We start from the raw sequence: 15,252 nt of genomic DNA, 5'->3' as shown, positions 1-15,252 counted from the left end.
TAGGGCTCAGACAGGGAAGGGCAAGTAATTGGCCTGTTTAACTGCGAGGCTTTGTTTAACCTGATGAACCCCAAGGACCCGGGGATCCCCCAGCGCTCCTGACAGGTGAGGACTGAACGAGGTGGCACTTGTGTAAAGTGCTTCGAACGGGGCGAGCACACAGCTCATGCCTGCTGCTAATTTCAATTCTAGTTTTACAAACGAAAAGAAGATTTTAAAAAAGAACTTCAATATCCCAAGTTGAGTCACTACACACAAGAATATCTCAATTTATCAAGTTTGACTGGATTCCCTTAAAATTAGAGTTTAGATTCATTTCCTAAAGCCTCCCCCTGCCCCTCTGTTTTTGTTTTTTTTTTTACATTCCCAACTGGAACACAACATGAACTGTAGGATTCAGTACCTTTTATGTCTCAGGTCACACAATTTTAGTATGAAAGTGTGCAAAGTGTTCTGATAAAATACATGAAGATAAAAATCTTTAAATATCTCGTTTTGAAAGAAGAAAATACAGACGGTGAGGAATAAAGCAGGATACAACCTCGCAGCAACGAACATGTTCAGGTTCAGAGGTGACATCACATAGAACAACACATTTTAAAGACACTATTCTTGAAGGACACAGGGTTTTGCTGTTTTGTTTTTAATATGAAGAGCGACGGAGAGCTGTGTCAATAAAACTAAAACCTAAAAGGCTCAGAAAGTTCCAGCTGAATTAGAAATGATCCAGGCACTGAGGGTTGAAGGTCTGAGTTATGATAATCTACTTTGTGGCTGGGAATGGCTTTCTCACATTTGTTTTTAATGTGGGAAAGAGAAAAACTGAGGCAGAAACACAAGGTCATTTCCACTCCATGAGAACATGTATGACCTAGATATCACAAACAGATCACTCTTCAGGTGATTCAAGAGTCAGCTTGGAAATCCACACGAATGGTTTTCCAGGTCTCTCAATGGGAGGGAATTTCTACAAAAGCAGAAACACTGCAAATAAACCGTGAATACGTACACTCTGGGGAACAGCAGATGAAGCTGAGGGTGGATACACAGAGAAGAAAAAGATGCCGACCACGAGATATGTGTCCAAGTGAAGGAAACACGGAAACTACTTTATAACTACCGAAAATACTCTGAACAGTTATACACGCCTCATTTCTCCGACACACAAAGCAACAACTAAAACGAAGTGGTGAGAAATATAAAACTGAAAACACCCCACACTGAGTCTGCAGTATACTCAAAACAAGGTAGCACAGCCAGACTGTATAAACCACTTGTTAAAAAAATATCCTCTTTTATATCATATGAACAAGTTGCAAGAGTTCCCTCGCAAGAGCTCACCGACCGCTCACCGCCATGTGTGCGGGTCACATGCAAGCTCAGCTCAGCTCTTCAGCTTCTCTCCCACCACTCACGCATCTGCTTTACAGCTCCAGTCATGATTTAGGTTAGAACAACCGTTTCTTGAGTAAATACTATCTGGTGCCTGGAAGAGGCATCAAGACACAACCGGGGTCATATCCCACAACTGTAAAAAGAAGAAGATCTCTGATGAACTACCATTCAACTGTGTTGAGCATCCACAGTCCTTATAACTGAATTCAAGTGTATTTTTTAACAAGGAACTAAGTACTACACGAACATCATTTATAAGTCTATAAAATAGTATTTGTCCATCAAAAAGTTCAACATAACCCTCAAAAACAGGACAATGGCAGCTGGAAATTTTAATCCGGCTGATGGAGAATAAAGGCAGATTAGATTCATTCAAGGGGGAAGGGAAGTAACATATGAGGCAACAAATGGGTCAAGATGTGCTGTGTCCTTTCTATATCTTATCTCATCTCATCTTCCAAACAGTTCTACGAGATGTCTCATTTTCAAAAAGGAACCGAGGCTCCCAGAATTTACTTTAAACATGCTCGAAGTCACAGAGGTCTGGTGGCTTCCAAAGGGGGTTATTTCAACCGCCCCATCCTGATGCTGCCTCCAAGAAGGGACCAGAACGGGCCCAGGAAGTAGGGCTCAGTGAACGAGGCAAACCTGAGCCTCTGGGTGCCTCAGAGAATGACACAGGTGTGGCCCCTTCAGTCCTGTGCCTCTGCTGTGTCACAAAATCCATGTGGCCTAGCGCAGTCCTCAGGCCCTGGAGGACTGCTCCCGGATTAATTGATCTCACTGGGAAAAGATCTTGTTTATTACGTGTTGGCTCATTCAGTGCTCAGCTCAAACCCCCTCCTGAAGCCATCTCCAGCAGCACTACCTCTGTCTCCTGAACTCGTCCAGTAATTTTTGTCCATTTTACTCTTTTGGCTGCTAAACATGTGACCTATTATTAACTGTCTTTTTAAGAGTATGTCCCCAGTGCACTAGATGTTCCTTTCAGGCATGAGCCATGTCTTATTTTGGTGTGTACAGCCAGTGACTGTTCACGGCATGTAGCAGGTCCTCAAAAATGCTCATTGCCAAGGGTAAGCTTTGGAGCAGACCTCATGTGGTCTTGGGGCTCCTGTATATTTACACAGGGCCAAAAATGGAAAGCTCCTAAGACAAGACAGCACCTACCTTAATAACCTTGTCAGTTCCCGAAGTCAGTAACCATCCTCTGGTGGCATCAAAATGCACATGCACGATGTTATGTTTACTGTCATGGAAGGTCGCCGTGGGTGCACGTCTGGAGGGAGCAAAGAAAGTTTCTAAGAGTAAAAGGCAGTAGTATATAAAGGAAGAAGATCTAGAGTGACAGTAAGCTCTAATTTTTAGCCAAATGGCTAAAGTGACTTCACTGTTAGAAATGCTCCTGGGACTTCCCTGGTGGCGCAGTGCTTAAGAATCCTCCTGCCAACACAGGGGACACGGGTTCGAGCCCTGATCCGGGAAGATCCCACATGCTGCAGAGCAACTAAGCCCGTGAGCCACAACTACTGAGCCTGTGCTCTAGAGCCCGCGAGCCACAACTACTGAGCCCGTGCACCACAACTACTGAAGCCTGTGCACCTAAAGCCTGTGCTCCACAACAAGATAAGCCACAGCAATAAGAAGCCTGCTCACCGCAACTAGAGAAAGCCCACACACAGCAACGAAGACTCAATGCAGCCAAAAATAAATAAATTAATAAAAAAAAATGGGGCTTCCCTGGTGGCGCAGTGGTTGAGAGTCCGCCTGCCGATGCAGGGGACACGGGTTCATGCCCCGGACCGGGAAGATCCCACATGCTGCAGAGCGGCTGGGCCCGTGAGCCATGGCCACTGAGCCTGCGCATCCGGGGCCTGTGCTCCGCGGCAGGAGAGGCCACAACAGTGAGAGGCCCGCGTACCACAAAAAATAAAAAAATTTTAAAAATTTTTAAAAAGAAAAAAGCTACTTTTATTCCCTGGTGACATGTTATGATTTTTTAAAAAAGGGTAAAAGGATTCTTATACTCTCCAAAATGGTCAAAAGATGATGAAGATTCTAAACATCCTTTTGGAGATTTTGTTGCTCTGATTGAGTCTGTGAGGCTCTCTACCTGTGCTGTAAACAAATCTTTAAAATGACTCACAGTGCTTTTGTTAAGTTTGATCTCAGAAGGACTTGCTGGTAAAATAGTCTACCTTTGTCTATTGCATTAAAAAAAAAAAAAAAAAAAAGCACACTTGTTAAAATGCCCAAGACTGTCATTCTCATCTAAGGCCTCTTCATTCTTTCTCCTTTTTTCCCTGGTATAACTGCAGACCTGGTTTTTCTGTGGCATTCTGATGCTTTGACAAGTAAAACAATATATAAACAAACACTGTTATTTGCTTTTTATTTTTTTTATCTGTGTATTTTTTTAGTAAGAAGGCTGGTCAACTGCCGAGGTACTCTAGAGGCAATGCAAATGCTCCCACGGAGAAGAAAGCAGAAGAAACAGTGATGTGAGAAAGGGGACAGGGACGTGGAGCAGGAGACTGCAGTTTTCTAATCATGTTTCACGTTGCGCCTCCTCGGCAATGGGCTCCCTGAAGATGGCTGTTAATTGCTCAATCTGGAGAACAGATCTTCAGTATCCTAAAACTGATCACTTAAAAATATTTAGAATTAAAGAATTAGGTTTAATTTGTGGTCACTGAGACTCTCTGGGTCTGTGTCTTTAACGAAGAATTAAACTAGAAGATCCCGTCTCTTGCAGCCCTCTAATTTAATGAGAACTCATTAATTTCACCACATATGATGAGCAGAACATAACCAGTGAACATAAACGCTTACTTATGCAAGGGCACCTTACTTAATATTTGCTATGACTAAATAAGAATGAAAAAAGCACATACATTAACATTAGGGTTATCTGTAAGAGAATGCTTTGTTTTGTTAATTTGCCAAGAATTTCCTTTAAATGCTGACCTCCTCTGATGCATTTTAAATATGTTTCTATTTACATGCAGCTTTTAAGACACCCATCTAGTACGTAAAATGATTTTACTCCCTACAGGTGTGGGGGTGGGTGGAGGTGGGAGAATTGGGCAATAAGTTCCCTATGAGATCCTGCTGTAATTCACTAAAAGGGAAACTTGGTGAAGAGCATTCTGTTTACATCTGTTTTACAACAGCTGACATGAAAAAGACGACATGGGAGGAATTCCCTGGCGGTCCAGTGGTTAGGACTCCGAGCTTCCGTGACAGGGGGCACGGGTGCAATCCCTGGTGGAGGAACTAAGATCCCGCATGTCGTGCGGTGTGGCCAAAAAAACCAACCAAACAAACAAAAGGAACATAGGTTAAAAAAATAAAAAGACGGGCTTCCCTGGTGGCGCAGTGGTTGAGAGTCCGCCTGCCAATGCAGGGGACACGGGTTCGTGCCCCGGTCCAAGAAGATCCCACGTGCCGTGGGGCGGCTGGGCCCGTGAGCCACGGTCGCTGAGCCTGCGCGTCCGGAGCCTGTGCTCCGCAACGGGAGAGGCCGCAGCAGTGAGAGGCCCGCATACCCCCCCAAAAATAAATTAATTAAAAAAAAATAAAAAGACAACACGGATCTGTCCCACCCTCCCTGCCACCCCCCAGCAAAGCACAGCGGCACAGTAACCTCAGGTCCTGGGTTATTGGGCGAGACCGACCAGCAAGACTCAGCAGCTGGGCAACTGGTGCTACTGGCCTCTTAGGAGAAGTGGCTTAACTCTTCCTGGAAAACAAAAGCTCTGGAGCCTGTGGGCTGATTTGGTTCTATAATAATACCGGCTTGGGCTAGAAAGTAAACCCAGGGCTCCTGCACTGCTGGGCAATTCTCAAGAAAATGAGCAGACAGACAGTTTGCTACAAGAACATTTCAAGGCACACCGCCCCCCCCCGGGATTGACGAGAGCACAGAGGTGATTTCTCAGCGTGCGCTCCCTCCTCCTGCCCACAAGAGAACATGCTCTCTCGGTGGAAAGGAGAGCTCTGCCCACCTGCCGCGGTCTGTATTAGAAACCAGCAGGACTACGGCACTATCAATCATGGCTGCGGCGCTGGGCGAAGCTCTTAGATCCCGCTCCCTCCTTAACCTCGACAGTTCTGCGGACCGCTGGGACTTACTCCTCATCGGTGATGGCCTCGTGGCAGCTGTCACACACCCTCACTTCAAACTCGAAGCCCATCAGAGGGATGGAGGAGCGCTTGGAGCTGCACTTGCCGCAGACGGCCTTCCCGCACTTCCGGCAGTGGTGCTGGAGGGAGAGAAAACATGCTTCCTGCGGCTGCGCGCCTCGGCCTGGCCGGGTAGGCTCAGGTGTGACCCATAGCATCCAGGTGAGGATGCTAAACCAGAGTGTCCCGGGAAACTGAAGGAACACGCCAGGTGCTCCTCTTTTTGGACTGTTTATTCAGGATGAGGACTGTTTGGGAAGCACACGTGATCGTGCCACGGCCCCAGACCACCCCCCGCCTTTCCCCAGTCTCGGTCCTTTCCAATTATCACCGTATGAACTAGAGGACCCACCCAGCGGTCGGGTTATCTTAAAGCTGGGTGTCCAGAAGTGCCACCTCCAGAGGTTTTGCTGCTGGGTGAATAAGAACTGGGGCGAAACCTGACTCAACCCACTGTCTACACTTCGGCTCAAGCTAGGCGACTGGCATCTGATTTCCTTGGGGGCAGACCAAACCCAACCGTGGAATCAGATGGAAAATGCTGTATTATAAGTAGATATAAATACCTAAAACTAAGATGGAAGGAAGGAAAGTGAAATTAAGAAGAAATAAACAAACAGCACTTATATAATTACATGGTTTGGTACCAATATAAGCTAAGCACGGCCCCTCTAATTTTAAGGTACATTTCACGAGATGCCACTAGAATTCTAAAATCATATCCCTTAACTACTGGCAGCAAGTGACTACGGAAACCGAACGCAGCAGGAATGAGCTACAGGAGGGAAAGGGAATCAACTAGCGTGCGGTCACAAAGTGACTCCAGGGCAATCATTTACCGCCACCGCAGCTCTCGCCCAGGGGCGCTACTTCCTCCGAGATCACGAGGTGAAGTTCTTTCTACACGGTTACACTCTGAGGAAGCGTCCGTGTCACCCACCTGTCTCAGGCCAATTCTCTTGCTGTCCCACATCTGCTTGAAGTTCCAGAAGAAAGGCTGACCGCACTTTTGGCAGGAATCGCTGTCCAGCCATTCAGGGGTCTTGTCAAATAAAGCACACAACAGGTCGCAGTGAGAAGCAGCCAAGACAGTGGAACCAATGTCACTGCCGAAACGTACATAATCAAGATGTGTTTCTAAGAAACAGAGGTGTGATTTCTCAATCATTTTGAAAATATTTCCTAAACGCCTAGGATGCGTCCGGTCCTGGGGATGTAGTGGTGAAGAGAAAGAATCTCTACCATCGTGGAGCTTGTAATTTATCAGGGAAGACTTAATATGAACATCTTATTAATAATAGTTATTATCTGAATCAGTGTAAGGATCAAAGGCCTGAGAAGGAGAAGCACAGAGTGCTGTGAGAGCGGGATGACCTGGGCTGGGGTTCAGGGCTCTGTCTCTGACAAATGATAACAAGCTGAGACCTGGGGATGCCTGGCAGACCAGGCACAGTGGGCTGAGAGGCGGGCAGGATGGCTGGAGCGCATGGGTGTGTGTAAGGGGGGAGCAGGGGAGGGAAAAGTGGGGGTAAGGGGGGTTGGGGAGGGTATGAAGGGCTGAGGCTGGAGGGGATGCAGGGGCCACACCACAGGCAGCTGTGCTGAGGATTTAGGACGTTATCTCATACTTCCCGACCATATGCAATTATATTTGCTCTGATTGTGTACAATTACACACACCTGCCTATTACACATGCACGCAGCTACCCGCGTTGGAGGGACAGAACCTGACCACAGCGGCGGGTTCTCAGGGAAGCTGCTGGTCCTCTGTCTTGGCAGGGCCCGGCAGGGTGTAAGGCTCCGCTCCTTGCCTCATGGGTCATGTAATAAATATCCTGGCTTTGTTCACTATACCCCAGCCCATGGCGAGTACTCTGAACTATGTCAAACAGGTTTAAAGGATGCGTTAAGCTTAAAGCTATTCTTTATCAAATCTTTATAGATTCTGCATAGGGTGATGCGACATTTGCTTCTAGAGTTCCATGCTCTACTCTGTAAATTCATCCTCTGGCAGAGAGACTGGTCTCTTTCCATATATTACCTAACCCAAGGAATTGGGGAAAATACACCCAACCCCAGGGTTTCCCAAAAGTGAATTCCAGGGCACGCCAATTTGACTGACAGGACATTTACTGTAAAAGAGGCCTGAGATCAAACAAGCTTGAGAAATATGGTAAACAACAGCCTCCCCTCTATGGGCTTCACAACGGACAGCAGCACAGTAAAGGCTCAGGAAGGACTTTGTTAATGTAACCCTTTTCTGAGGAAGAGCTGTTATAGAACAGACTCAGGGACTTAGCCTATTCCCCTACCTTTAAGCAGAAATGAACCTAAAGCTACATATTTTCACAGAAAAAAAAAAAGAGTAAAAAGGGGACATTTTAAGAGCTCTAATTCTTAGTCTATTTATTTTATTAAAACTGAAGAAAAGAAGTAAGCCTTTCACTTACTTGGTAATTTTCATGCCTTAATTCGTTTAAAGACAGATTTAATAAAATAATCCAAAGTTTTTTAGCTGAAGACAACATTTTACCCCTAAAAGACTTATCTATGTTGTGATTTTTCAGTACACTTATGATGCAGGAAAATCAGGAAGATTTACAAAAAACGTACACACACACACACACACACACACAAACGCACACCCCGCTACACGTTTTACAAGGAAGCGTGCTGGTTTAGGACACATATGAAATATATAAGTGGGTGTCTATGAGGAGGGAACTGACAGTAGGGCTCTGAAAAGGGGGGAAAAATCAGCATGTGTAGTACGATTCCATTTTTTTGTCCAAAAAAAAATCTGACATGTACCTGCAGAGAAAAATGTAAGGAGGGATGTTTGCCAACATGTGAAGGGCCGTATTTCTGGGTGGTGCTATCGTGAATAACTGACATTCTCTTTGTTAACGAGTACTCAGTCTAACTTTTCTACAAAGAACCTGTATTATATATACTTAAAAAAATAATAAAATTGTGAGAAATTGCATTTCATTAACTGTACAAACACATGTACAACCTATGGGATGTCTGCCTGATCTGTGTTCAGCCACCTGAGGTCTCCCCCCGCCGGCCCACCCCTCGGCTGCCATCCCCTCCTCTCTGCCTCTGTGTGCGACCACCTTGCCCGCTCTTTGCTCTTGGTGCTTCTTGTTCTGGTCAGAGTGCACTCAGGCCCGTCAAACTCTTAGCACTCTCTCCTGCCACAAACTCTTCGCTGAGAACATCAGCCGATGATGACAGTCCTCCACCCGGATGCTCTAACTCACACCAGCTGTGACTGAATGATTTCTACCATTGAATAGTTCTCTGAATTTTTCTCCCCCATGTCTTTTCTTCCAGAAAGGCCACCTGCCCTTCAGGGCAGGGACAGTTTCCTTACACCTCAGGCCTCCTGAGCTGAGCGCTGCATGGCACTTGCCATGCCTAGGAAGCAGCTCCACAGATACACCTCAGGGGATGTATGTTTGCAAAATGGGACATGTGCAAAAAGTGGATGGAACCACCACTGCTCATTTAGAGCTTTAAATCGCTCAAGAAGATTCAAGATAGTCAACAAGTACTGAGCGCCCATATATTTTCATGTCAAAAGGCATAACTGAAGCAAGATGGCTCAGAGGACTGCCCACCAACCACCTGGTTCCGTCTCTGGAACACCGCATCGTTATCCTTCTTTGGGCCTCTGTCTGTCAGGGAGGGAGGCTGTGTGCATAGAGGGAAAAGAGCCCAGCGGTTCCCCTTCCCAAGTCTGGTCAGTCAGGCCTGGGAAGAAGCCAGGACACACCAGGTGTGACTGTCTGTCACCCAAAGCAGGCCACCATGCAGAATAACGAGTCACATGGGGGCCTGGCTAGCACGGCTAGTACACACTGTGCCAACATCCCTGCCTTTACGCCCACGGGGGGCGTAAAGTCCCCAATTCCCTACTTCCTGACGGTAAGGATCATTTTAATTAGTTACTAATAGAACTCCTGTGGATTTATGGTTTGAGCAAATCAAGCTTCAATCTCCTTAAGCATTTAATTACTGGTATTGGAAAGGCACTGCATTATGGGTAATAGCAACTACTCCCTTGAAATGAGATTGGGGTGAGGGTATGGAAAGAAGTTGGGAAATGGCTTTTGTCTAATGTTTCAAGTGTTGCTTTTCTAATTCTCGCATCCTGCAAGGAAATAAATTAGAAGAATACACACTGTCAAAGGGAGAGTTTACTCAGCATAATTCTAGGGAAATGAGAAAATGGTTAACTTCAAAGTACCTGTCAAAGGGGATATTCAGTAAGCAAATCAGTTGTTAAGATGCTCAAAGATGAAAAAGAAAATTCACTGAAAAAAGAATGTTATGATAAAACTTAAATATATGCCAAACAATGACAACGTATATATTTATAACTGGAGAACTGCTTAGAATATGACTCGCAAACACAAAAAAATTATTTCTAATATTTCTATTAATACCAAACTAAGGATCCTTCATCAAATACCATTTCTCACACACTAGCCACCACTTCCCCCAATAACATAAAGTATTACGCTTTCTGTTTTCGTAGGGCACTTTATAGCAAACGGCTACTCACCTGAAAAGAGCTGCTTCCTCTTTCTCGCCTGAACTGCTGTTGTAATAGTACAACAGATTTAAAGTCTAGCCAGCTTAGTCTCAGTTGAAATTCTTATGAAATCTCCATTACGTTAAGTGTTACGTGCCAATTTATGAGGGGGTAAAAAAGAAAAAGGAAGCTCCTTTCATACTAGAATTTTTAAATTTTCTGACACAACATGTTTTATTTCATGGTTTACTCATAAAAGAAAGAAGACGTGAGTAGGCGGGGAGGCTGAAGCTTTTTCCAGCAGGGTCGGAGCTGCAGAGCCCAGCCCGGTGGCTGCTGTGACACCTACCTCCTGCCTCTCCACGTCCATGTTCCAGACGACAATCCCACCATCACCACCACAGGAGATGAGCTGTCGCGTGTGCTGTGCATAGGACAGGGCCTGGACTCTGTCACTGCGAAAGAAGCAAGAGTTAGTGACAGTTCCCAAGATCAGAGAGAGCCCTGAGGGAAGGAAGCACAGCAGTTGGTCACCTGCACACTCACCCCTGAGCCCCACCCAAGAGCAGATCTTGGAAACCGGATGGAATTGTCAACATGCTAACGTTGGGAGAGTACTCAAGATTTTCAACACTTAAAAGAAGTCAAAATGCTCGTTTAATAATTAGCGAGGTTGAGCATCTTTTGATGTGCCTGTTGGCCATGTGTATGTCTTCTCTGGAGGCATGTCTATTTAGGTCTTCTGCCATATTTTTAAAAATTTATTTATTTTTGGCTGTGTTCGGTCTTCGTTGCTGTGTGCGGACTTTCTCTACTTGCAGTGAGCGGGGGCTACTCTTCGTTATGGTGTGCAGGCTTCTCATTGCAGTGGCTTCTGTTGTTGTGGAGCACGGGCTCTAGGCACACGGGCTTCAGTAGTTGTGGCACGCAGGCTCAGTAGTTGTGGCACACGGGCTTAGTTGCTCCGCGGCATGTGGGATCTCCCCAGACCAGGGCTTGAACCCGTGTCCCCTGTATTGGCAGGCAGATCCTTAATCACTGTGCCACCAGGGAAGTCCTTTTCTGCCATTTTTTGATTGAGCTGTTTGTCTTTTTGATATTGAGATGTATGAGGTGTTTGTATATTTTGGAAATTAAGCCCTTGTCGACTGCATCATTTGCAAATATTTTCTCCCATTCCATAGGTTGTCCTTCCGTTCTGTTTATGGTGTCCTTTGCTGTGCAAAAGCTTATACGTTTAATTAGGTCTACTTGTTTACTTTTGCTTTTATTTCTTTTGCTTTGGGAGACTGATTTAAGAAAATATTCCTATGATTTATGTCCAAAGGGGAAAGTGGGGGAGAGGTAAGTTAGGGGTATGGGATTAACAGATACACACCACTATATGTAAAATAAACAACAAGGACCTACTGTATAGCACAGGGAACTATATTCAACATCTGGTAATAACCTATAATGGAAAAGAATCTGAAAAAGAATAGGTATATATATAACTGGATCACTTTGCTGTCCACCTGAAACCAACAGAACATTGTAAATCAACTATAGCTCAAATTTTAAAAATGCTCGTGTAAGATGCTAAGGCCCCCAGAAGAGGTAGTCTTTGTCAGTTACCAACACTTAAGGAAAAAAGCTGTTGAACTGGTTATAATCTTACTGGTTCCTTAAATGATCAATTAAATAAAATCTGTGCCATCTGTTCATGTTATATTTGTAAGGTCATCCAACGAAATGCCCACTGGGTGTACCTGACGGAGCCAGGTAACCTGTGCTGCCCGAGACGTGAGGCACCAGCACGGCTCCCAGGGTGAATCCAACACAGCAACAGACTTGAGTTTCACTGATCCTCTGTCTCTCTAGTTTTCATGCCCTCTTTACTGATTTTGTGTTTTATTTTTCTTTCTAGTTCATACATGGCTGACAAGTTATTCCCCCTTGGTGGGGAATTCAGTTTCAGGGTCTGACAGTTTGATCACCAACAAAAGATGACAGAGACCTATGCTCCTGTGGCAAAGAGAGAACAAGGAATCTGGTTTCTTTGTTGTTTTTGTTTGAATATTTTTCTATTTTGAGCTCAAATTCATTAAGAATTCTGTGGCCACTGGGAAGGAGAATAACTCTGTGAAATCTCGATTGGTGATTTTTTGTGTGCTTTTGTGTTTACTTTTCACTTGCGCTGCAGTTGTAGGACTGAAGCCATTAAGCTCTGTGCGTCCGTGTCTGCAATTCAGAAGGGGCTTTACCTCTTGTGTATGGAATGCTTTCCTGTTTCCGGAGGGTACCAATAAATTAGATCATGGCATCTTTTATATTATAAGCACTTGCTTATAAAGATAAGCAAGCACTTATATAAATTAAATATTCCTGAACTTCACAGAAAATAAGGAAACTGAACCTCTAAAACTTTAAATTTACTAGACTTAAAAATTATTCCACAGAAAATATACCCTAACTCAGTGATATTTTAAGGATCCAAGTTCACAAAATTAGGGTAACTCTTTGGCAAATAAGACTAGCATGATGAGTTTTAAAACACAGGTATGTCTTTTTCTGGATTAACCAGTGTTAAATATAATGCAAATGTACATTTTGTTTTACTTGGGTTGATTTCTCCTAAATTTATATAGGATAACTAGTCAAATAAGCTAATATTATGTCTATATAATGTTTAAGATTTTGAAAAATAAGTTTGTGTTCAATTAATTATTCTGATAAACTTTTTATATATACAGCAATTATGTTTTATTGCATATCAACTTAAAGATCATTCCCAAGATCTTTAGGTAACTTACAATGGACTAATAGTAAGTTGAGCTAATTGATAGTCATTGGATACCTACCTAGATAATTTCTAAGTAACTGAAACTTCAATTACAAAGCATAATAAGCATATATGATTATATATGTTTGCCTATTTTTGTGTGCTGTAGAAAGGCTGTAACTGAGGTGAGTCATGTCAAATGAATGTGTTTCTTTTTGCCACTTTCAGGGGATGCAAAAGTGATGTATGTCACAGCAGAAATTGATGTCATGTGATTCATGAGCTGTGCTAGTCTAGCTGTGCTAAAATGTCTGCATGCGATGGAAAGTTCTCAATTATCCACATTGTCCCTCCTCCCAATCTACTCCATGAAATATGAGTTAGTTACTTTGGTTAATTATTATGATTAAAATGGGTGGTTGAGACTATGCCAGGTGCAGTAATGAAAAGGAAATACGACTGTGTCTGTGTTTTTGTTTTGGGAGAAGAAAAAAAAAAAGAGTAGTGGTTTTTTTTTTTTTTTTTTCTGAACCACATGACCCGTGGGATCTTAGTTCCCCGACCACACACCAAACCTGGGCCCTCGGCAATGAAGTCAAATCAAATCTGAGAAGTTTTTAAACTATTGATTCATCTGAAAATAGCAATGATGAATCCATTGCATTTTAACATAAATAACATATATTTTGGGGAAAATAACTATATTTCCCAAGACAAAATATTTTGAAGACAAAATGGCATTGTTTAATATTTGTGCAAGTCTTTCTTAATGTCTGGCTTAATAGGCAAGAACCAAATACTCATCTCTTTCTGCATTTGTTATAATGTCACTCAGGTAGCCTCTGGAAAACTCCATCTTATACTTTCGAGAGAGCATAAATGAATGAAAAAGGCAATTCTAAAGTAAAATATAAATTTGTTCCAGAATATAAAAGAGAAAAATAAAAGATAAAACATGGAAAATGAATTTTATTTGCTTTGGTTTATAATACTCGAGTCTTTAAAAAAAAGCTATAAAATACATTAAAATTTTGGCATAGTTCCCTCGGTTTTGATGGCTTGCTTCCTTAGTTTACTGATTAATGCCTTGGACTACAATGCAAAAGGATATTCTTTACCTTCTATGGAATCTGCCTAGCTAGCAGAGATTCTGTGTCTCATGAAAATTATTTTCAGAGCTTATGTTGACTTGAAAAGTTCTTGATTATTTAAGAAAAGAAAAAGGACAAGGGCCCTCATTTGTGAAAAGACCTAAATTCTTTAAGACTGTGTTACTTTCTACATTTATTTTCAAATGTTTTCTTGTTACTTCGATTATATAGATAACCAAGTATTGTTTCTTAGGCACCTGTGCTCCTATCTTAATCAAGTATCTAAAGATATCAAGTATCCTCTGAAAATGGTTTTGCTTTCCCACACTGAACCCTGTATTTTGGGGAAAAAAATTTTTTTAGCATATTTTTAAATGCTAAAAATGATCTTTAGATTATCTAAAACTATCTTTAAGATTTCCTAGAGGGGTCCTAGAAAAATCATAAAGATTTGTTCCCTTTGCCTTATAAAAATAAAGATGCTATACATAATTGCTGTGTTACTAATTGCATTTGTTTACTGTGTTACAGGAAGAGCCGTCAGATCAGAGGAGATGCTTAGTTTTCCCTAGGTTAAGTCAGTATGGGTAAAATATTATTAATATATTTCTGAAATTGTATATTGCATGGGAAGACCTTGGAGATTTATCAGTGCTCTCATTGTCTGTTTTTACCTTCAGGTAAAATACTGATCAAATCTCTTAGGAAATAGTTATGTAGGGTATCTCAACAGAGAATTTTACTCTTCTCAACTCTGATATTATTTATAACAGTAAAAATTAACCATTAAGTCTCTAATATCTACAGGTAACTTTGTATTATTCTGATTCTTGCCTGAAGCCTCCACTATAAGCTACAGGCCAGAAAGGTCAATCTCAGAGTTTCCTGGGAAAGGACTCTACATACCAGGTATTTTTAAATACTGGTATTTAAACGAATAGACTCTTAGGCAAAGGGTACTGAACTGACATTGCTTAGATAATCTGTAAACTGTGCTAGTGGATTGAGTCAGGATTTCCTTGGAGTTCTGGACTCTTTTTAGTCTGCATGCAGATGGCTTCACAAATGCAGACTGCTGAACCAAAAACCAGCAGAACAAGAATTAATGACACAGGACTGAATGAACTGAAGAGGGAAATTTTACTGTGGTTACTTGTCTGGAATACTGTTGACGTTGCTTTAATGTTCTATTTTTTGGATATATGAGGCTGCCTTTTCTCTTACTTTTTATGCTATCTCTAACTTACAATTTAGTAAATTCTGCTTTGATAAGCTAA

At 42.7% G+C, this 15,252-nt stretch overlaps 1 protein-coding gene across 1 annotated transcript in view; it reads right to left on the bottom strand.

Moving 5' to 3' along the window:
* Window positions 1-390: 390 nt before the first annotated feature.
* WDFY2 (WD repeat and FYVE domain containing 2) overlaps window positions 391-15,252 on the bottom strand; it is a gene marked incomplete at its 5' end in the record, with an annotated part of 168,081 nt that continues 153,219 nt past the window's right edge. The window contains 5 exons of the mRNA XM_079721758.1: window positions 391-1,528; window positions 2,566-2,674; window positions 5,530-5,660; window positions 6,521-6,622; window positions 10,473-10,578. Of these exons, the coding sequence (XP_079577884.1) occupies window positions 1,499-1,528; window positions 2,566-2,674; window positions 5,530-5,660; window positions 6,521-6,622; window positions 10,473-10,578 (478 nt within the window). The 3' untranslated portion in view covers window positions 391-1,498. The remainder of the gene's footprint in view (window positions 1,529-2,565; window positions 2,675-5,529; window positions 5,661-6,520; window positions 6,623-10,472; window positions 10,579-15,252) is intronic.

The sequence above is a fragment of the Hyperoodon ampullatus genome (genome assembly GCF_949752795.1).
Source record: "Hyperoodon ampullatus genome assembly, chromosome: 16".
NCBI lineage: Eukaryota > Metazoa > Chordata > Mammalia > Artiodactyla > Ziphiidae > Hyperoodon > Hyperoodon ampullatus.
The sequence above is the reverse complement of the archived record's forward strand: the minus strand, read 5'-3'. Positions and strand labels throughout refer to the sequence as shown.